At 41.4% G+C, this 24605-nt stretch overlaps 1 protein-coding gene across 1 annotated transcript in view; it reads right to left on the bottom strand.

Moving 5' to 3' along the window:
- Positions 1–24605, bottom strand: part of atg7 (ATG7 autophagy related 7 homolog) — a 137376-nt gene that overhangs the window by 95613 nt on the left and 17158 nt on the right. Inside the window, exons 9-13 of the mRNA XM_080727270.1 lie at positions 20247–20368; positions 19261–19351; positions 18608–18752; positions 16523–16681; positions 1567–1761 (exon numbers count right to left, since the gene is read on the bottom strand). Coding sequence (XP_080583396.1) covers positions 1567–1761; positions 16523–16681; positions 18608–18752; positions 19261–19351; positions 20247–20368 — 712 coding nt within the window. The remainder of the gene's footprint in view (positions 1–1566; positions 1762–16522; positions 16682–18607; positions 18753–19260; positions 19352–20246; positions 20369–24605) is intronic.

The raw sequence follows: 24605 nt of genomic DNA, 5'->3' as shown, positions 1-24605 counted from the left end.
CATCGCACGTCTGTGCGTTTGTTTACTGGGAGCGACACCATCATCATCTTGCAAATCATAATGGAATAGAAGTGAATAAACAAATGTAGAAAGCTTAAAAAGAGAGGTGGGGAAAGATTTATGATCAAGAAGCCAGTGAATGAGCTTAAGTGAGAACAACAAATCCTCCTCAACATATAATACTAAAGCTAAAAATGTACTACATAAAAAAATCTATAATGTAAAACATAACCACAAAAAAGAAATCTTCCTTTTTAAAATTATATTGAATTTGTGTGGAACACAGGTTAGAAATCGATGTATAAATTTGTATGACGTCTGGAAACGGCCTCAACGATGTTGCAGAAATTGGACAAATTACCTCTTGGTCAAGCTAGCCAAAGAAAACCTAATCTGTGGCCCCGAAAACACTCAACCACGGAGAGCACTTTATGAGTTGTGCCATCGATTTAAAATGTCTTAATGTTTCCTGACATAATATTCAATAACACAATGTTGCCTGGCGACTAATATGATTCCAAAGAATAGAATTTGGCAGGTACTGTCTGGCAACACGTTTAATTTCCTGGAACGCATGTGGAACAGATTCCAAGTAACAGGTTCCAAGTTCCAGGTCACAGGAAGAGCAATCACACCAACATTGGAAACTCAATATAAAGATTCACCAAAGCAATGCCATTTCATTCAGCAAATACATAACAGTTTGAGTGCTTAGAAAAGGTTTGAGTGCTCTGAGGGCAAATATCTGGGGATAAATTACAGCTTATTGGGCAAAGGGCCATTTTTCTACGAAATGTACATTAAATGAGTGGTTTCACGTTATCGGGCATACATGATTTCCTCACATCTGAACAATGGGATTTAGGTTGAAGAAGAATAGTACATACCGTAGTATAGTAGGCCTCCCACTTTCAGGGCGGACACTACCCATCTGTCCTATTGTACAGCACATCATCAAAGACCACCAATAAGACAGAGGTACACTAGCCTGCTTCCAGACCAGAGACCCCGCCCACTCTCAGAGTGGACTCTTTCTCTGGTCTGGAGCTGAGTACAGGAATCACTTTTTATTTTCGGTTGCTCCAATGAGCGCAGGGGGTGGGGGTGGGTCTAACGAATATCCAATCCGCGCAGCAGTTGAAACGATTCAAACGAAGTTCACACACAGGCAGGCTGAGGAAGGCACACGCACACACACGCACGCGCTGAGTTCACCAAGCTGTTTATGTTGATTACATGTTTCTGGTCGCAGTTCTGTCACTGGCACAGACAGAGACACACACACAATCACACACACAGTCCGCGACCGTGCGTCGCGTCCACCGTGCGTCTCGATCACCGTGCATCGCGATCACTCGCGCGCGGATGCGCGCGTGCACGCTCGCAAAAAAAGTCCCTCCCTGTAAATCGCTTAGAATAGAGCACAGCTTCAGACTAAAGCGTGAGCTGAGTCTGAAATCAGGCTAGAGGTACACATCCACGCCATAGAATGCTGACTTGCTGCAGACCAGACAGAGTGTGTGTGTGCGTGTGTTATTGCTACAGGGTCACCCCATCTACTCCCACCTTCCTCTTGCTGGCGCCTATGACCGTTGGCAGCCAGCGGCTCTCCCTGGTGTCCATGAGCAGGAAGACCACGTCGTGTTCAGAGATGAGCTTCTCCAGCTGCTCCACGTCCTTCTGCGCCTGGGACATAGTCACCTCGGAGAAGTTGACCGGGTGGCCTGGCATGGGGATGCTCATGTTGTAGCCCTCTGCATTCTACACAAAGGGATGGAAATAGGGGGAGGGAGGGAGGGACAGAGAGAGACAGTGAAATAGAGTCATAGAGCAATAGATAAAACATTTTTAAAGGACGACTTCAGTCATTTTCAACCCATCTTCATCACTAATGCTCATTGTTTACTGTGTCTCAGACGAGGGCTGTGGACAGTTCAGAAACCCGCCAGATAAAAACGTCATATTTGGATACCTTTTAGTACATTGTGATGTAAACAACACAGCTGCAGCAGATCAAATTAATAATGGTGTGTTAGATTTAGGCGTGTGAACGTGCATAATTATGATTGCAGACTGGCACACCCATGGCTCTGTGCTGCACACCTAAATCTGACACCCATTCATAATTTTATTAGCTGCAGCTGCATTGCTTACTACTAGCCTTCCGTTTTTAATCTGCTGACATTTTCAGCCTAGGATTTAATAAGCCTTTAACAGTAATAAACCAGCCATGAGAAGGTTGTCATCCCTAACTCACACTCATAAGAGGGGAAAGTCAGGACCTCTGGGACGCCAAAAGGGCAAATGATATTACATATTCAGTTGAATATTCACTGATGTTTACTTGAGTTAATAGAATCAAAAAGTCAGTAAACACAAAATAATATGATCCATTATGAATGCTGTCTCCTTTTGAATGCTGTCCACCCGGGACAAAAATAGTTTGCTGCATTAATTGCAAGTCATGGATGTTTGTTGTGGAGAATTAATGCTTCAGTAGCATCACCAGCATCACATACAGCAGATGCTACTGCTGTACTGCATGACTGGAACATCCTCAGATTCAATCACTCTCTCTCTCAAGACACATTTAAAATTAAGTAAAATTCATACTTCTGTCATAATTGTTTTATATCGATTTTGGTATATTTTTCACAATAACCATTACACATGAATGTGTTTTTTATTTCACAAGCGTCTACCTCCGACACTCGCCACTCCAGCACGAAGGAGTATTTGGAGTGAAAATTGTTGTGTGTGTGTATTATCCTTTTAGCCTTAACTCATACCCTGCCAAAAAAGATGTTTCTATAATAAAAACGTCTTTAAAACGTCTTTTTCACTATGGACCTCCCTGCCAGACGTCTTCTGAACGTCTTTTTTTTTTTTTTTAATTGAAAATTTTTTTTTGAAAAAAAATTTTTTTGGACCTCCAACAGTGTACTAGGCATGATCGCGATCGCGAAATTGCATGTTTAACCCCCATACCAACCCCATCTTTCAAACATGGCAGCCATGTTTGTTTACATTTGAAGAAAACATAAGGGCTCCTTTCTCCTGAATGCCTGAACGGATTTTCAAGCGGATTTTTTTGTTTGAAAGCTGTGAAAAGCATGCACATGCATAGCGCATGATCTGTGCACGAATGTGTGCACCAGCGTGCACACTATTTTTTTAACCCTTTGTTGGCGAACCGGCAATATAAGAGGTCATCCCACTTTAAATATGGCACCGACTGAGTTAAGGTCTGACTGTACCTTGTGCTGTTTATCTTTCTGACTAATAAAGTAATCAATCAATTCAATAGCTGCTATTAGACCCTGTCTTGTAATCAAATGGGTTGCCAGATTCATCAGGTTTCTAACCATGATACACTGGAGTAGGAGCCCAATCACAACCTACTGTCATATCATAGCAAAAGGCATAGCAAATATTTACTGAAAAGAACAGTCTCTTTGATGTCCATAGGTCGAAGATTATCATTCAGAGATAAGATGAGAGAGCACGACTGTGGACCTCAACTGTGAGGCCTTAGTATTGAGTTGGCAGATGGAAGAGCTACAGTAGCTACAGCTACATTAACTGTGATCGATGGATGAACAGATGAATTAACGATGACTGCACAACACAGTGATCAAACTGACAACAGCAGGAAGAGAGAGGAGGATTGTAGGTTATTGCTATTGCCATCTGCTGATAAAGCTGTGGGTATCATGTGCCAAATCTGTTCTTCATTTCCTGCTGCCCACTGAATAATACCTGAGAGTCTAGTCTTGAGGAATCATTAACCACATGAACCCTAGCGTCCCTATTCTGGGCATAACAGGCTAACATTTGGTGAAATTAGGCAAACATTCACCTATAGCAGATCTACAAGCTTGCAATGATTTGATAGAAGAGTGAAAAAGGAGTATGGCAGGTATAGATCCCTGAGGGACCCCGGTCAACAAAGTATAAAGTTTAAGAGCCGAGCAGACAAAGTCACCTATGCTGACTTGGTGAAATGTGCAATCATCATCGTCACTGTCGGCTTCATTAAGTGAACACTTCGCTCAAGCTGTGATCATCACCATCCTCATATTAACAATTGCGCTACTTAGTATGAAAAACCTCCAGCTCATGTCTGTCCCTCCATCCATCCGTCACTCTGACATCACAATGACACCTCATCCCAGCTCAGCAGGATATATAGCTGACCTGTTCTGACATCACAATGATGTTGCAAATGAATTCCGTCCTTGCCCGTTTTATGCCCATATATGGAGATCCACGATGTCGTTAATTACGCCCAGTGCGTGACACCAGACACCTCATCCCAGGCTTCCCAGCTCATCCATATTTGGGAAATATATGGACACATTTTGTCCAACTTTTAAACAACCAACCGCAACGCGAGTCACAATTGCAAATGAATTCCGTCCTCGACCCTTTTATGCCCATATGGAGATATCAATATTAAGCCCATATCTGGCAATGCCCATACTGTATATGGACATATTGTGTCAGTCTCATGTGGTGTATGACATCAAACATCTATAATGTCAGAAGTCATTCATCTCCATATTTGGGAAAATACGGCCACATTTTGTCCAACTTAAAACAACCAACCAGGTGCACCTTTTTTGGTCAAAGTTGATGCCATTAATAGTCTTTAAAAGACAAAGAAGTGGCCGCACACTGTAGCCAAAGTGCCAATATTTATTTTAGGACACAGAGGGAAAGTTGATCCCATGCCAAAGCACCAGTGCTCGCCCAGCAGTCTGCTGTCAACCTCGCCCTTTAGGGTGAGGTTGCATCTTGCCCTTAGGGTGTCTTATTGGTAGTAAATAGTATACAACAACTAAACTGCTTAAAAGGTTATGAGAAGAAAGAACATATGTACAGCCATCCATTCATCCAGGGTGCAGAGCAGGAAATACACATATTAAAGGAAAAATACATATTAAAATCATCACTGTTAATTTGCCATTTCAAAGGGCAAATTAACAGTGATGATTTTAATATGTATTTTTTCCTTTAATGTGTATATTTCCTGCTCTTCACCATTCAGGGTAGCCTGACGCTCAGCCTGAATTGCATTTCGTTTCACTCCATTATTCAGTCTGAAAAGTCTGAAAGTGTGTTATTTGGAATCGCAAACGAGTTCTAGGAAAACCCCACCCACGCTGCTCACAAGCCCCGACGTAATCGAGTTGAAGTGACGCTGATTGGTCGGACGGATTTCCAAACGAGGAAAACCTCTTCAATGAGCAGAAACAAAAATTTAAAGGGGTGTGGCTAGCGATTCAGGGTCTGGAACCAGGCTACATTCAGGGGCCATCACTCGGAGTTACAAAGGGCCCCTTTGTAACTCGGGAGTGTACAAATGTAACTGAATGGCCCCATAAGATTTACATTAACACTGAAGATCTTACTGTGTATAATATTCAAGACCAAAGTCATCACACACCAGAAGCGTTGAGATCGTATTTATTGTTTCATTTCTTTCAGCAGGTTCACTCTTCCTTTCCTTATAAGGTTCTTCGCAGAGAATAAATCCAGTCACACAGGTGTGAAGTCAAATTGAAATGAGAAGGCTGATAAGGAGTGATTTAAGAGAGAACACTGTTCCTTCTCTCAAATTATGACTTGCTAATAATTGATATAAGCTGTATAAGGAGGTGGGAAATGTATGAGCGAGAAGGCAGTGAATGATTCTTTTCTAACCCAGATCCATGTTATTCAGATCCAGAGAGAGAAAACCGTTCAACCAGGGACGTGCAGAGAATGTTAGAGAGGCAGGGGCTGAAATATCTAAAAGGGCCTTTTGATGGAAATATCGAAAATAGCAGACCTCCAAGCTCACAACGCGTCGCAGCGCGACTATTTTCGGTGCTAGATACCACACTGAGCTATGCATAATCAAGTCAGTACTGAAGATGTGGTGAGTGGCATGGATTTCTACACAGAGAGGGCAATTCTTTCATCATAAGATTCTGCGTTCAAGTTCAGGAGAGTTTGGACAAGGCAATTCTCTTGAATGCTGCCTTCAGGTATGGCATGGAAAGAGAGCATTTACATTTCTTTAACCATGGTAAAAACGGCATTCAAGTCTGGAGAGGGCATTTTTTTACAGACAGATAAAGGGGCAGCTCAAGCCACCTTGATGTATATGTGTGCACATGCCTGCGTTCAACTGAAACTCCTACATTTATATTTCAGTTTGAAATATAGCCTTTAGCGAGTTGGTTTAAGGCTAGTGAAACACAAATGTTACACAATCAGTTTTACAGTAGTCCAAGGACATGCATTTTTGTAAATAGGAAGATCAGGCAATTGCATGCACTCAAACAGACCATTCTGTTACTCTGTTTACAAAATATGCACAAGAAAAAGTTGTTTCCAAAATTGCAAGCTATAAATCCCACTTCAGGCCTTTTATCCACAGCCAAACCGTAAACCTGTTTTTGACACTGCTGTGACCTTGCATGAACCCGCTGTTCTGCACTGCCTCTGGGACTTCTTGTTGTGCCTACATTCAGGCTCCACTCACTATTCCCCTGGACCTGAGGCTTGTGACAGACTGAAAGTTGGACCCATGCGCTTTGAACACAGACAGAAAGACACACAGGCAGAAAAACAGACACATCGATGGCAAAGCAGCAGAAGGCTAGTCTCCTGTTGCCATTCCGCCACAATCTCTCAAGACAGATTCCGCTAACAGCTTAAACATGGAGTGTTGTTGTTAGTATGAATAAACACAGACCCGGCACCTGGGTAGAAGTGGACTATGAAGAAGAGGAGCCAAACCGAGTTCCTGTCTCTAAACAAAAAATCAAACCTCGGTTCGAAGTGAAGCGGTGAATCTTAGTATAGAATTGTCTGGAGAGCCGGTATGACAGCCGGTATAATAGGTTTTTAAAAAATATATAAAAAGTCCTGCTTGCTGGTCTCTTAGTTGTTTGTCAACTGCATCCCTCTATAATTATTTCAGTTTCTGTTATCTTTGTGGCCTACTAAATTTTTCAACTTCTGCTAGATTTTCAATGTATTTACTCTTGTCTGCCTTAATGCTCCTTTTTACCATTCTGTTAGCATCTGTATATTCTTATTGTGCCTTTGCTTTTGCTCTTATGCGGCTATTTGTCATTGTTGCAATAGGTGAGACCTATTGCATGTACAAGACAGATAAAACCTGAAGGCCAAATTATCATGTGAAGCTTGACAAATCCTCAAAGTATCCATTCATCTGACCGGGAGGGACACCGCATACATATTCTGGACGTACAGGACAGATAAAGCCTATTCATTCTGAACTGAAATGACCATATATGGACATGGGACACACATTTTGCTTTTTGAAAAAGCCTATTCATTCTGGACTGATATTTTGCACGTACGGGACAGGAAAAACCTGTTCATTCTGGCCTGGAGTGACCATATATGGACATGATGTGACATACATTGTGTTTTTGAAAAACCCTGTTCATTCTGGACTGAGATCATTATATATGGTAATTCAACGGACATTCTGTTTTTGAAAAAGCCTGTTCATTCTGGACTAAAATGACCATATATGGGCGTGATACACACAAAGCCACTCATAGGAAGCGGTTTTCACCGCTTCAAAAATTAGGTGGTGCCCTCAGAAGCAAAAACAAAGAAAGAGTTTTCTCCAATGCTTGACTGAGTGTGCGGGTCCCTATGTCTTCATGTTTGCAGTACGGCCTGCAATACCGCTGGGTGTGACCTACCTAAGAGTCACTGTTGAACAGCCTAAAGGGCCATTCACACTGATCTATAACTATAACACCAAACCGTTTGAGGATGTCAAGTGGACAAAAACTAAACTATAACAGACTATAACAGTGCAGGCCAGGGGTCGGCAATAGGTGGCCCCGAAATAATTTCTGGCCCCCTGATTTTTTTCATAATTACGTTTTTTATTTTTCGCAAACGTCGCAAAGTATCAAACAGGTGTTTCGTTCGAAACACTTGTATTCAACGGGACTCGGGAGCCGGAGGCAGGCTCACTCTTCCTTTCCTTATAAGGTTCTTCGCAGAGAATGAATCCAGTCAAAACACAGGTGTGAAGTCAAATTGAAATGAGAAGGCTGATAAGGAGTGATTTAAGAGAGAACACTGTTTTCCTTCTCTCAAATTATGACTTGCTAATAATTGATATAAGCTGTATAAGGAGGTGGGAAATGTATGAGCGAGAAGCCAGTGAATGATTCTTTTCTAACCCAGATCCATGTTATTCAGATCCAGAGAGAGGAAACCGTTCAACCAGGGACGTGCAGAGAATGTTAGAGAGGCAGGGGCTGAAATATCTAAAAGGGCCTTTTGATGGAAATATCGAAAATAGCAGACCTCCAAGCTCACAACGCGTCGCAGCGCGACTATTTTCGGTGCTAGATACCACACTGAGCTATGCATAATCAAGTCAGTACTGAAGATGTGGTGAGTGGCATGGATTTCTACACAGAGAGGGCAATTCTTTCATCATAAGATTCTGCGTTCAAGTTCAGGAGAGTTTGGACAAGGCAATTCTCTTGAATGCTGCCTTCAGGTATGGCATGGAAAGAGAGCATTTACATTTCTTTAACCATGGTAAAAACGGCATTCAAGTCTGGAGAGGGCATTTTTTTACAGACAGATAAAGGGGCAGCTCAAGCCACCTTGATGTATATGTGTGCACATGCCTGCGTTCAACTGAAACTCCTACATTTATATTTCAGTTTGAAAGGTAGTTTGCACAGGCAGTGCAGAGATGGGACGTTCGCGAATGAATCGGCTCTTTTGAACGGCTCTTTTAACTCATACAGTGCCCCGGGCCACAAGTGGCCGCTAGAGTTCCAGAAATCTCTCTATAGACCTTCGCTCTAGCTTCCGTCGACACTGTCCCAAGTGCCTTGGGATGTCACTCCAGCCAATGCTATGTGGGACGAGAGGAGGAAGCAAGCTGACACGTAGCCAAAATGTTAACCCCTTTAGAAGCCCGATCTAAAGCTATTTCAGTCGCAAAAAACTTTCTCTTTGGGTCTGGGAACACAATCCGGAGAAAATCCTGTCTAAAGATGTGATTTATTATTGGAGTGGGCGCCGCGATGAGGCCGTTAGCGCGACTACGGCCCGTGTATGGCCGAGTGTTGGCCCGGACCATGGATGGACGTTTAGACCGGGGCTTCGTTGAGGCCTCCGATTAAATAATTCATTTTATTAAATATCCCGGACTACTTCGGGATAGGCACCCCGGAATACGTCGCGCCGTCGACAGTATAGATTGAGGTTTTTTTGGGGGGCTCTAAACTTTATTTTAAACCATTTTCAATGGAATAAATCGTCGGACCATCTAGCGTCTCTCGTTGGTAAGCGCTGGACGAGCAAGGACCACCCACGTTGCTCCAAGCAGCTCGGGGTAAGTAAAATAGCAAATAAAATATTGTATTGGATTGAAATAAAGCCGAACTTGTTCGGGATAGGCACAAAAAGGGTTTTTAAATGAAGGGTTAGGGTTAGGGGCCAAACAAGAAAACGCAGCACAGGTGCTGTTGTTGCTTTTTTACAAAGTTGAATTTTCAATATGGTAGGATGGATGTTGTTGTAGCATTGGGTGCTACCTCAAGCTACTGAGTGCTCACAAGACAAGATGACAACGCACAATCAATGGAGAAAAAAAAAAAAAGGTTTTAAACCCAATGCTTCAACACATCGACAAGACGTTGTGTTATGTAAGCCTGTTAATATTACAGTATGTGATGCGCTTATATTCTTTTTATCTTTTTTTTTAAATCACATATGCCTATGTCTTGTAAGGCAGTCTGTCTTGGAGTTCCAGTAACATTAATGTTTAACTATCAATTTCCTAAATTAGCCTTTCTTTATATGTTCTGGCCCACCAGCTCATGACTTTGCTCATGACTTTAAAAAATTGGCCCGAGGCCAAATCTAATTGCCGACCCCTGGTGTAGGTTATCCCACACACACGCATGCACGCATGCACACACGCATGCACGCACACACACACACAACACACACACACACACACACGCTCGCTTACAGTAAGTCACATCAACTCTCTAACAGAGAAAAAGCTACAGTAGATGCAGATACAAATGCCCTGAAGGAACTGAGGAGGATGGAGAGTGTATCCATGAACCTTAAACCTACATAAACTCAAATGAGTGGGCCGTGAAAGTAGCAGCTCTCAACTGCCATTACCTAGGGCCAAAACTGACTGATATTAAAGTTGACCCCGTTCTGGCTTATGCTGACATTTTCAGTAAAACATGGCTCACAGACAACAACCAGGACCCACCTTTGATTGTTGGCTTTTCACTCAATCTAAAGCACTGGTTCTCTTCTCAACCTTTTTTTAACACAGGAGGCCAATTTATTCCTTGAATTCTTGGCGATTTTTTGTTGCATTCCTATGCCAATAATGTGATGACTGGGTCATCGGGTGAACTTCGTGCGAACTGCAATAGCATAGCTGCTTAGCCTACTGCAGTTGCTACAGCGCTGCTGCTGCAGAGACTCTGTCAGTCATCTAATCAGCTGCACAACTGATGATATTTCTAATGTGATTAATCCGTTCTCAAATCTTCTATTAACGGATAAGTGTGCTGTCATGCTCATTTCAGCACGGCTGGAGAGCCTATTTCAACCAATTGCTTGGTCAGGATAATATTTCACTCAACTTACAGTATGTAGTTTTTCTTATTTTTTTGGAGACTCCTCTGAGTACCAGAGGTGGGCTCAAGTACCACCAGTGGTACATGTACCACAGGTTGAGAAATATCGGCCCTGGCAAGGGATTAGCCACTTACTACTGTACAGACCAGAAAACTCCAACATCAACATATTTCAACAATGACACTATGCAAATCACCATGACGGTCTCAGCAGACATAGACATACTCAGTGTCTACAAAAGCAAAGCAAATATAGCCTTGATCCAGAATTTGTACACTTAATCACCCCCCCTCAAAACAACTCTGTTCTGCGTATGGCTTACAACAATGTATAGCTTACTTCATAACACATACCAGTAGTTCTTTTACTTTAACGATCTTGCAACACTGATGTTGACAAGTGCTAATACAAATTGTATTAGCACATGTCAGCATCTGTGTTGATTGTAACAATCATACCTAATACATTTCATATTCAAGCTATGTATACGGTATATGCATACTTTAATATGTCATACCATCTCATTTCACATTAAACCACTCCCAGTGCACCCCGCTTCCAAGAACAGACACTAACAAACCTATGCCAACTGCTTTGGAAACCAATCATGTCACCACTCCAGTATTACAGATTGCTCTAAGACTTTGGATTGGTGCTGCAAAGGTTTACACGATGTGCCTCTGCAAGAAGGGCACGTGCGTTTCTGTCTGGCTTTCCGGAGCTAATCTCACAAACTGCTGGACCGGTCAGCAACAATCTTTGTATGCACACTGCTACTATGACTGAACTCATAGATGACTGATGTTACAGGCTGGTCACATGAAGTCACAAATAAAGCCTATCAGGCATCCCGAATTCTGCATAACTTCTTTTTTTTTACTCACTGACTTAAAAAATTATGTCTGAGAAATTGTCCCCAGTTTTTGTTTGGAGACTGAATTGTGAGTCTAGGTGAAAACAGGCAGTTAGGTATTTATAGAAAGACATTTGACAGAGATTCAAAAAAAAGAAGGCTTTCAGATGCTGACTGATTAATGATGACACAGGGCCAGCAAAGGCGGGCTGCTTTTCTGACAGTCTGCAGTGAGAGGAAGTGAGGGAAGTGGTTGAGCGTGCCAGGTTTTTGTTCTCTCCTGACCCTCAGCTCCCAGTACACAATATCTCATCAGGACTGGGAAATATCAATTATCAGGGACTGTGTGCGAGGCTGGCGATGTCAGTGATTCAAACTCAATGCTGATAACTCACTGGATTCCGGAGCCAATTACATTATAGCTTCCTTGTCAGACAGACAGTGGGTCAAAATGCTTTACCCACTCACATGTAAAGCTAATTGACTGGTATTTTCCATTTTGGTGTCCTGTGGAGAAAGGCAGCAATTTTCAATGCAGGTATACTTGAAAGTATCAATCTTAGGTCTGGTGGGTGTGAATGAAAAGTGTCTGTCATGAGTTCTATGCACAGCCTGTTGTTCTACGAACAAAAATGCTTCCTAAAAACCATGTTGGTGTAAGAGATTAGCTGTACTGGTACTGGTGGAGAGAGCATGGGGGAAAGTGTGTGTGTGTGTGTGTGTGTGTGTGTGTGTGTGTGTGTGTGTGTGTGTGTGTGTGTGTGTGTGTGTGAGTGAACGCACGCACGCACAGAGTGGAGCTTGCTGTAAGCTCCTAAAAATCTGTTTGAATCTTCCAAGTACGAAGGACATTCTCAACCATTTTTCAGATAAAAATGTCTTTATCCACATGAACCTTAGCATGTCATTATAGGTGTTTGATTTGGCAAAATAAGCAAACAATCTGTGAAAAAGTAATGTTGGGTTCAAGTGGTAAAGAAAATCCCTGCATAAAGTGCTGACTCATTTCCAGAATCTGGTTATGTGATTTCCTTCTGTGTACGTGCATGCTTGCGTATGCATGTGTGCGTGCGACCCGTGCATGACAGAGAGGCACAGCAAGGCTACCTACAACTTGGGCGAAACTGTTCAATGAGAAAAATGCTTATTTTTTACATGCATGGAGTTGGATTGTACAACTATGATGGCTCTGACCCGGTACCTCACTCTGGCCCTGACCCGGTACCTCACTGTGGCCCTGACCCGGTACCTCACTCTGGCCAGTCTGACAGGTGCGCTCTCGTCTGCTTCCTGGACTCTTTGAATCAAGTGTGTGACTGGTCCATCAAGGCTTACATAATGCTCCCCATGACCTTCTGCAAAGTGGCCCAGAACCAGCAATGGCAGACTGTCGTCATACTGACCACATGGGGATATTATCGATGTTGCATCAACACCCAGTGTCGATTCAATCACAAACTGTACGTTGAACATTGTGGATGCTCTTTGTACAGTTAAATGATCCCCATATGTATTCATTTGCTGCATGTTTAGCAGATAGTTGCTCCATTCTTCACCAATAAAGTTGGCAGGGTGTGTAGCAACCAATAATGTAATAATGACTCATAATGTAATAAGAGCTCATAATGTAATACAAAATGTAATAAAAACTCATAATGTAATAAAAACAAGCACATAATGTAATAATTAAAATGTAATAAAAGCTCATAATGTAAACATCAGCTCATAATGTAATAAAAATACATTATTACATTATGACGTGTTATTACATTATGAACCTCCTATTTGGAGGTTCTTAATGTAACACATTATTACATTATTGAAAAATCCATTATTACGTTATGCGCTGGTTTTTTATTACATTATGAGCTGATTATTACGTTATGAGTTTTTATTCAATTTTTTTTAAGGCTGGGACTTTAACTGATTAATTGCGATTAATTAATTACAGAAAATTAACGTGATTAAAAAAATTAACGCATTTTAATCGCACTTAGTTTTTGCACCACAGAACCTTCAGTTTCGGGCATACCGATCATAGCGATGCACCAACCAAGAAGAGACAACAAATGCAAAGGGAGAAGTAGCCGATCAGAGCACTTTGCTTGGCCCAGTGGATGCGAAATTTAGATTTAAAAAACTCACTAGTTGATTCACTCGTACAACAAAATGTGTTTTACTTGAAAAAAAAAATGCTTCTCAGGTCAAATATCGATGTGCGATTAAAATGTGATTAATTGCGATTAATTAATCACAGAGCCTGTAATTAATTAGATTAAAAGTTTTAATCGCATCCCAGCCCTAATTTTTTTATTACATTATGAGCCCTTATTACATTATGAGTAGCTACAGCGTACAACTGGTATTCCAGTGGAAAGGGCATAAATGTGTGTAAAATAGAGGGCCACCACTGGGAACAGGAAAGTTCTGTGCTGCTGGCTACAGTACTATGTTCTCAGTTTGTTTGGTCAGAAGCCTAGGGGGTGTGAACATCCTATTATGCAGTCTGTGCTCTACTTTTCCTGCCGTTCTTAACCAACAAAAAACCACAGTTTGCGCTGTGTGTTCATAGGGATCACGGTGATGCGTGAAAAGAATAAGGAGAGTATACTGTATGCACGCACGCATGCACGCACACACCTGGACTAGAAGCACATAATAGGCCTAATCAAGTAGCATTTTGAGCAATTACAGGCAAAATAAAATATTAATCGCATGCAGAAAAGGACAGGACTTGGCAAATACGTTACGGAGAGCAAAACTACAGAGAGCAAACTTATAAAGACCTCTTAGAAAACTAAAGAGCCTAGGTTTTGCGCTACTAGGGGCAAAAGGCAGATCATTCTAATGTGCACTATCTGCAAAAAAAGCTATACAGATCCATCTAAAATATATACTGTATATATTTTCTTCTGTAATATAATTCAAATTTCCTTTTTTTCAGTTAGATATGGCCATGAGCCAGTTAACTATCCTCAAACTAGAGCCCAGAATGTTCTAAAGTTGAGCTGAGATTCTAATCTACCAATATTGAAAAATGAATGGGAGATGTGTTTTTAACTGAAAATGAAAATATTCAATTAATTCTGGTCATTCAAAACCCAACAAAATGTGAGAAACTTGGCCTGAGTTTACTATAAAACATCTTAATATAATTAAATGTTAGATGTCTGATAATAATTTATTAGGAAATAGGAAAGAAAATCAGCCAACACAGATGCAAACAAAAATACAGTCTCAAAGTCACAATCACAGACTGCTCTCTGCAACAGAGAAAATGCTAATTCCTTTCAGTAAGTTTTAAAAAACTTTCTGAAAAACACATCCATGCAAAAGAAAAGAACAAATTCTTCAAGGACTAAACAACATGAAAAGCCACCAGACCAAACTTTTTTTTATTTTATTTTTAGCTTTTTGAGTAGCTTGAAGTCCTGTGTGAGGTTTCCACAGTCAGTGATTATTTGGGTGTTATGGTATCTGCATGGTTTTTTTACACAATATTCAATTTTTTTAGATGAATCTGTAATGACTTGCTCAATGAATATGTATTTCAAAAGAGTTTGATGAACAATGTCCAAGTGACTTAAATTACAGCATGCATTCTATTGCACCAAAAACTCAGCCCATCTGTGACAATTTGCCTGTTCGTTCCCATGCTAATCTACTGATGTCCCTAAGAGATCACCCTCACTAATTTAGAAAAGTAATTAGTGCCACTGTGCCAGCATCAATATGCAAAAACAACACAAAACACAAAATGTTCTACATGGTTTGGTTATCACAGCTGCAGCACCACCAATCCTTGCGTTAATGCAATCGTAAAACTAGAATAAACAAAGAAATGCTAATTAAATAATTATGACTGGACCAAAATTTGAACAAAACAAATCTTCATTCCGCTGAGCTCAAAAGAGGAGAACAAGTAACTGTGCTGTAATGCCTCTAGAAAATACACACAACAGAACTGAGATTTCAATAAGAATTCTTGACACAAACTTATAAACGTACAAACTGTTTATACAAGAAAAGGAAAACCCTAGAGAAGACCTATCTAATAGGTCTATCTAATAATTAGCATTGAGAAAGAGACATTTATTATTTATTCGATCTCACAGATACAGAAGACCTCCGATGACAAGGATTATTATGGGCCAAGTGGAAATACAGCCAGTGCAGCCCAGCAGCAGACCCTCTCTATAGCTTTCTTCAGTTGTTCAAAGTACAAAACAAACTCTAAAGAACAACAGACCAAGGAGCAGCAGCAGTGCTGTGTTCTACCTGTAACGCATGTATATGGCACCTGCTGTCGGAAAAGAAAATATGAATAGTGTCTGCCCTCGGGAACCTTTCAAAGTAGCGTATTTGATAGGGATTATGCACTAGCGTCTGCCCTAGCCACACGAATAGCCGCGGATCGTATGCCCTCAAAAAAAGTCTAGAACACACCAATGAGCAGCAGGCATGCAGTATTAGCATTATTGAAAAGACGTGCCAGGGACCCCCATTAGAGAAGATTTTTACGGCTCTAGCAGTGATTCTCAACCATTTTAATTTCAAGGTCTCCCAGTTTGACATCTATTAGGCTACAGACCCCCATTTACTGGCATCTCTGAGACCCCAATTTATATTGTAAAATCAATCTTAATTTAACTCAGAGAGTGTACAAATGGAACCAAATGGACTTGTTATGGTCCATTTGTATGAGCTACATACCCATAAGTGTCCATTTGGATCCTAACTATCATTTAGCTGGGGACCCCCTGGAACTCCCTCAAGGACCCCTGGGGGTCCCCGGACCCCACATTGAGAACCAATGGCCTAAAGGATTGCATGCACATGGTCTACCACTCAATAGATACAACAATAGAAGATGAGGACTTTGTGCAAATGATGGAGACAATAGCTACTGTAGGAGACTGACTGTTCCAAAGAAAACTAAAACAAGCAATTGAGAAGTTGAAGGTGACAGCCCTTGTTTATTGAACTACTCACCACTCCAGGGAAGATTTTGCCGAGTCTGTCGACGGCAGCCATGGCTTTGGACTTGCCTCCGCCAAGGCAGTCCTCAAACTCATAGAGTGGTTGCCTCACTGGATTGGAGTAGGAGATCTTGGCGTTGTCTACAAATGTGATACGCCTCACCCCCCATCCCTGGAGAATAGAGGAAGATGACAGCATCATCAACTTATGTTTTGATCCTGAGGTGGCTCTATTAATATAATATATTAATTATGCGCAATTATGCTCATGTTGTGTAAATGGTAAATTGTGCATTTATTTAGCGCTTTTTATCCAAATCGCTTTACATAGATTGTGCATTACATTCACCCATTCACACACACACACACACACACACACACACACACACACACACACACACACACACACACACACACACACACACACACACACACACACACACACACACACACACACACACACACACACACACACACACACACATTCATACACCGATGGCAGAGGAAACTATGCAAGGCACCAATCTGCACATTGGGAGCAATTAGGGGTTCTTCTAAGTACAGTATTGCTCAAGGACACTTCAACACTAACTCTGTGGGAGCCCGGGATTGAAATGGTAACCTCGCGGTTACCATACGGCCACTCTATCGGCCACTCTACCCTTGAGCCACTGCCGCCTGTATATTTCACATGTTGTGCTCAACATGAGCATAATGTGGGCGGTAACGTTAATGTGTGTGTGTTAATGTTTTATCGACAGCGCTGATTGTGATGGGTTTTGGAAGTGACAATGGAGACACAGCATCAACGTCAGTATTACTGGCTCTAACGGACTAAATACAGTAGGTGGGACAAATGAAAAGGGAAAACCCTTTGGTTTTCATGTCATTTTATTATTGGTCTGTGTGTGCCCTATCATGGTTCTCCAAATAAAGGGGAGAGGGAAAGTTTGCCAGTTAGATATGGCCATGAGCCATTAGGGGTTTTAATGATTAATGCTTGGACGTCGATTCGGGGCGGACAAAAAACTGCCGGACACGTTTCGGAACAGACAGAAAAAATGGGCCTGATCCCAGCTCTATTGCCAGCCAAGGAGTGTGCGTGCAAAGTTTGGCATGGATAGGGGCAACGGTGCCGGAGATAAGAGTAGGGCCAAAAGTGTGACGTGACGTGACGTGACGTGACTGACAGATTGACTGACTGACGGACAGACAGCCGGTGGAGCTTTTCATAGTAACTCACTGAACGCCATAAACGACTATTACGTCTTTGGTCTCCAGTGCCATAAACGCACTTTACGTATTTTTAATTAATCAAAAGTTTTATCTTTCATACCATAATTGTAATTTCAAAAAAATCGCTCTAGAAGTTAGCCATAAGCCTCCGTGACCGGAGCGCCACGACAGATTTGACTGTAGCACCGGTGTAACACAGTCCGACGGGAAACCAGTATAACCGAACATTGGTTCCGGCCGTTTTAATGTTAATCTTAAAACGTTCGTTTATACACTTTCCGTGCTTCCCAGACGTATAAGTACTCAAAAAACTCGAAAAAATAACGCGATTCCAGCCGTGCTATCCATTCGGCCATCAGAGCCCTTGATAGCGATCGGCAGGGCTTGGAAGTGTTATAGCATGTTAGCATGCCTGGCACTGATGTAAACAACTAGGCCACTATAAAAAAAATGGACGTGTCTCTTCCTTCTTCTGTTTGTTGATCAGATAGTAGGAGAACACCACCTGGTGGTTTTCAAAGGCCATTGCACTCCAGAGAACACACAGTCCCATTGACAGCTTAAACATATCACAATGATCAAGACATCTTACACATGTTCTATTGAAGCCCAAATCTAATGATAGGATATATATATATATATAAATATACATGTTTTCCTTTGTAAGAGGGGTAGTGTGGCTTTCGATAGAAGCATAGATTTATATATGTAATTTAAGTACAAAATATGATTTTGGCCCCCATAAAAAGGTAAAATTAAACAAAATGGATGGCATCAGTTTTGTAGATTTTTAATAAAGGGTGGCATTCAGTGAGGTAACTTGCGACCTGACTGATAAATCTACTCCTCCATCCTCTCTTACCATGAGAGTCCTGGCGACGTTGCAGCCCAGGGTCCCGGCCCCCAACAGCAGACACTTGGTGCGAACCACCTTGTCCAGATCCAGCGACGGCACCAGCCTCCACCTCATCAACTTCAGGTTCAGGTCCACTGACGACTCAGCCAGACTGGAGAGAAGACGAGGGGGGACTGAGTGAAAATGCTCAAGTGTGTCCGTCCAAGCCATACAACATTTCTGATAATTACAGTAGATCAGTGGTTCTCAACCTGTGGGTCAGGGCCGCCATGGGGGGTCCCCAAATTATTTTGGGGGTCCCCAGATGATTAACTTAATGTGTAACATTGTTTTCTCACTGTAGACAAACAGTAGACAAACCAACATAAAGTTTAAGTGTATAGAGGGTATCTGCAAATTTCTAAAGTGACAATTTAAGGACTTTTTAATTCCTATAAAATGAGTAATTAAACATTGACCAAATTGTAAAATATTAGAGGCAGAAATTGTTAAATAGTTGATGTAGATCTGCTATTTTCACAATAGAACCATGTTATACAAAATGTAATGCCTCAACTCTTGTGCTCGTCAGGGTGGGGGGGTCCCCAGTTGAAATATGATTATTATGGGGGTCGTGCCTGAAAAGGTTGAGAACCACTGCAGTAGATCACTAGAATTACCGTTTGGGGTCCATGCATTCACTGAGGTTGACCATCCGGGGTCCCATAGCCCCCTTGGGGTTTTTCTCCCAGCCAACACTTTTAGGGCACTCTGGGAACAAAAGCACGTCAACCAAGAAACATTGCCGTTTACCCGGTGGAGGGACAACAATAGGAGGCAAGTAATACATTACATTGATATAGTTCTTTTGATATAGTTCGTTTTTCACATTCTGTGAAAAACAACACAGGATCCTATAACGGTGTGGCTCCTACATGGATCTCAGACATTTTAATGGAGAATTATGTTGTAGATCAGTGGTTCAAATGGAAAACACACAAACACACAGACAAGCATACAGACCAACCCCCTTATAGACAGAAGCTGTACACAATATTTAAGTCTTTTTGTATAAAGACTTACAGTATATCAAGACGCTTGATAAAAACTTCACCCAACATTAACTGCTATCAGATTCAAAATCATCACAAAGGCAGCTTGATCTTTTAGAGCAGGAACACCTTAGCTTGACCTAATTTTGGACTAAGTATGTGGATTGGCTTATCTCACAAAAAACAATACCATGACATAAAACTAAAAGAACCAGAGGAGTTGAATAGTTTTTTCCTTGAAGAATTAATTAAAAACGAAGACATCCTGAGAAGGAGGAGGATGAGATAAAGAAAGACGCCTCAGCTCAGCAAAAAGCTCTGCTGATCACAGAGCTTCCCGTGGGCTCTGTGTCTTTGCTTCAGTCCTTCATCCTCTTCACTCACTCCTCTACCTCCTTGCTGCAGTCCCTTCCATCGCTACCATTTAAATTGCTTTCCTCCTTTATGTTTGGCAGATAAAAGAAAGAAGGTTTGTGCTCAAGATGACTTGCGAGTGAAAGTTTGGGTGCAAAGGATAATGAACCAGACCCGAGTGTGAAGGCAAGTGTGTTTGCAAGCACGCAAGCACGCACGCACGCACGCACGCACGCACGCACGCACGCACGCACGCTTACCTGTATTGAGGGAGATTTGGGGAAGTTTGACCTGGAAGAAAATGCTGTGGAGGATAGAGCGGCTTCCCTGAAGCGTTCTGTCTCTGAAACACAACACCTCCACTACGTCCAGCTTAGAACCCCTGAAACACACACCCGCACACAATAAAAACACATGTACATACTGTACAAATACACAGCTTGTATAGGATACACCTCGTTAAACACACAAAGATACATACTGTACACCAGTCATTAAGACTCCCTAATCGGGAGATTGTGACTGTCAGGTCGCATACACAAACTTTAGAAGGAAATGGTAGCCAATCAGAAGGGAATATGGGAAATGGGACAGATCCATGTTTGACTTTAGAGATAATGTGGATAATGGAGGTTGTGGTTTGCCAGCCAAGGAGTGTGTGTGCAAGTTTGGCATGGATAGGGGCATAAAAGAGATAAAAGTAGAGCCAAAAGTGTGATGTGACGTGACGGACTGACTGACGGACAGCCGTTGGAGGTTTTCCTGACGGTCGCAATTATTTCATGATATGTACCTGTAATCCCTCTGCCAGTCTCCCTGCCAGTCTCTTTTTTAAACACACACACACACACACACACACACACACACACACACACACACACACACACACACACACACACACACACACACACACACACACACACACACACACACACACACACACACACACACACACACACACACACACACACACACACACACACACACACACACACACACGAGCTTGTGCACCCACATGTCACATTGACCACAATACGATAAACAATACGATAAAAGACGCATTTACACGGTAACACGTTTCCCCTAATAAGGTGCTAAATATCTGGGGTCAGCTTAACCCCAGTAAAAAGAGCTCTTGCTCTTGGAGACATCATGACTCCATTACAATCCTCCCATCACCCATGTAAGCCAGCATCAACAGTTTATTCGGAATTGTCTCAAAGTGTGGTCATGCACAAGATTGATGAGGTCTGGCTTGGAGGGGAAAACAGCCTTTGACCACTGCGCACGTACTGTAAGCTTAAAGCAGATAGCAATCTCACTGTGACCACCCTGTTCAAATAAATAAACAAAATAAAAATATTTGGGATACAAATGACCAGTGCCAGGACAAACCAGGCTCTCCGGCAGAAAAACTGGGACAGTTGAACCTGGCAGTGTGTACTTCCGAATAAGCACTCTATAGATTAGGCATGCAAATGTTGCAAAAAGTAACTAGAAATACTGCATCATGTCTTCAGTTTACATCCATGTCTGTTATATTGTCGCCATTGGGCAGAAAACTTGTATTGTATATCCAATTATCCACATGTCTCTCTTTTTTTTTACATTTTACATTTTGTCATAAGACAGTGTCACGCGACAGTAGTGAAAATAGTAAATCTACAGATGTAGCTTTGTACAATTTACAATTTAGGCACCAAGTAAAAATACATATAATTAAACCAGTCAGTATTTTCACACTGTACACTGGCCCAGAGCTATAAGCACCATTTCTGAATTATTTGGATAAATATGGAAATAGGGATTTAACCACTTTAATAATAGATTAAAGTTGAATTGTATTCTAAAAACAATCCCATATCCTGCATTGCAATGACATAAACACTAATGCTGCCTTCACACTAGCCACGTCAAAAGTTACAAAACGACCAAGCGTGGCTACACTGTCACAGAGTCGCCATTGAAGTGTAACTCAACCACTTGTTGACGTCATCAAGCATGCATGCGTGTGTGGGAGAGAAACTGGTTGACACAAGAATTCGTTTTTTCGCCCATTACAAGTAACTGAGATTGTGAAAATGGTTAAACAAAAACACGATTAGTTGATGCTGGACCGCCAATTGGAGTGCTAGATAAAGTTGAACCCAGCTCAATTTCTCTTTTCTTTTTTAAGCTTTGGTAGCTGTGTCATTTTGCAAGTCAGTTTGTGGCTGGCATCCATTGAAAATCCGCTAGTGTGAATGCAGCAACACAGAGATGAGTAAATATTACAAATGCTAACCGGAACATTTTTTTGGAGAACGCTAATAAAAGCTTTCAAGCCTAGAATTAAGAGTATTTATAAAAAATAAGTACTGCCAAGTTACAGCTGGGGGTGAAATACAGTAGACATCCAAGTTCAATGAATCACTTATTTTTCTGCTACCTTTCTTCTACTGCTACACTGTAATCTCCAATTTGATTATTTTCCCACATGCCAGCTCCTCTAGATTTGGTTAATTTGATATAATTAACTAGGAATTATTGTGTAACAGTAAAACATCTTTCTTCAACATATCATAGTACAGTGTAGTGTGTGTGTGTGTGTGTGTGTGTGTGTGTGTGTGTGTGTGTGTGTGTGTGTGTGTGTGTGTGTGTGTGTGTGTGTGATCTATAAAAATGTCACCTACTGTCAATATTTGTGTAAATGTTTGAATCCTCAGGCCAACATTCTTGAACTAAATAGAGAGTAATAAATCTGAAGCTTGCATTGAATCACACTGGTGTGCAGAAGCCTTTCTCATTTGTAAATACTGTCTTGAGTTTACATCATACTGAATATCTTGTTTTATTGTGTCTCCAGTGTTTACGCCTTAAGCTCTTTGCACACTGAGTCCGAGGCAATGTTGTATTGGTCAATCAGTTTTTAAGGCAACCAGGACCGATTGGAAGAAAAAAAATCAAACCCAGTTGTCGGATGGTAATTTAGCATGAGTCGTCTTAAATGTTCATTGTCTGATTTATTTTTTTATTTTTGTGTGAATAAAACAGACTACTGTGCAAGAAATATTTCGGTAAAGTAAAGCTGAGCGATAACAAAATTATCAATAAAAACTAGAAGCAGTGCTCTTCCGAGCACAGGCTCCACCAGGTCAGGTAGGTTATTGTGGCCTCCTGGTGGCGCTATAATAGACCAATGCGAAAAGGGTGCCATGTCTTCTTCGGTCTTCCACGGCAATCAGACATTCCATTTATGAAAAGTGATAGAAAAGGACATCCTAGCAGTTTAATATTTTTCCAACCAAAGATGTGATTCCCCTGAGCACAGTGAAGAAAGATGGATTACATTTTTGGAATTGATTAAGGTACAAACTCAAACTGCACGGTCTCATCTTTATGAAGAAAGTCATGGAAAGCTGGCCCTCTGGTTTCTTCAGGCTTTAGTCATTAGGATAATCTTCAAAATGAGACAAGAGCATGGCTTCCTGACATTCGTCACAATTATTGGGCTCCTAAAATCCATTGCCTTGCCTTTTGGAATAATTTCTACCTCCAACCTAATTGCCCAGAGTGGATGTCTTTGGAACTGGAGTCATGTAAAAATCTGTCACTTCCAGCACTTCTTAGTTCATCGTTAATCTAGATCCGGAACCCCTGATTGCTCTGCTTGCACTGTTGGAGGAGATGATCTCCCTTTGTCGCATACAGAATGTCGCATTTCCTATATAGCTTGCTAGACCTGCTGAAGTGGAAGGAAAATACAAGTTCTGAAAAAGGATTCTATAAGACTTGAGTACGATCTAATACTAAGCCACAAGTACCTGTCAAACAACACCAGAGGCAGTGCCACAGATCACTTTCAACCCAGAGTCAAAACCAACAAAGGGTCAAACTTGTTCTTCTGCTATACCACCAAAATGTGGAAAGCCTTACCGAAGGCCATAAAGGAGTGTGGATCCCTAGCATCCTTTAAAATTGCCCTGAAAAACCACTTACAGGCAGCAGCCGTTCGCAACTGGTAAAAAAACAAACCTAGCCCAGCCCTACCCTCTCCTGCCCCTTCTTTGTATATACTTACTGTTTGTTTAGACTTATTGTTTTCTTTTCTTTTTGTTCTTTCATTTTATTTTATTTACATATCTACTGCATAGTACTGTGTTCTATTAGTCTGTCATTCAATGTTATATGAGATACTTAAATGGTTTCCTGTGGAAATAAGCTTAGTCTTTTCTAGGATCTCCTTTTAGTAGACCTTGTACCAGTGAACTGTACCGTCATGAAACTGTACCTTTTCCTATGCAAACTTCTAATAGTCTTCAATCAATCAATCTTCAATTAATCTAAACAACTGAGGCTCCTGTCCAAAGGGTGGGCTTTCTTTTTCATGTGTATGTCTGATATATACTATGTGTCATTCATCAAAAAATAACAAAATCTACAAGCTCACAATGCGTTTTGAATTTGTAGATTGGCTAATTTCAGTGTGCAACACCCACACACAACTAAGTATAACTCAGGATATAGCCTCTCAAAACAATTGAGCCAGATGCTTCCGTCTACCTGTCGGTAATTGGGAAGCTCATAAAAAGAGCAGTAACTAGTGTGGATATCCGGTCATTTCCCCACTTCCACTCCCT

Source organism: Nannobrachium achirus (genome assembly GCF_963921795.1).
Source record: "Nannobrachium achirus genome assembly, chromosome: 6".
NCBI lineage: Eukaryota > Metazoa > Chordata > Actinopteri > Myctophiformes > Myctophidae > Nannobrachium > Nannobrachium achirus.
This window is presented reverse-complemented; position numbering and strand designations above follow the sequence as displayed.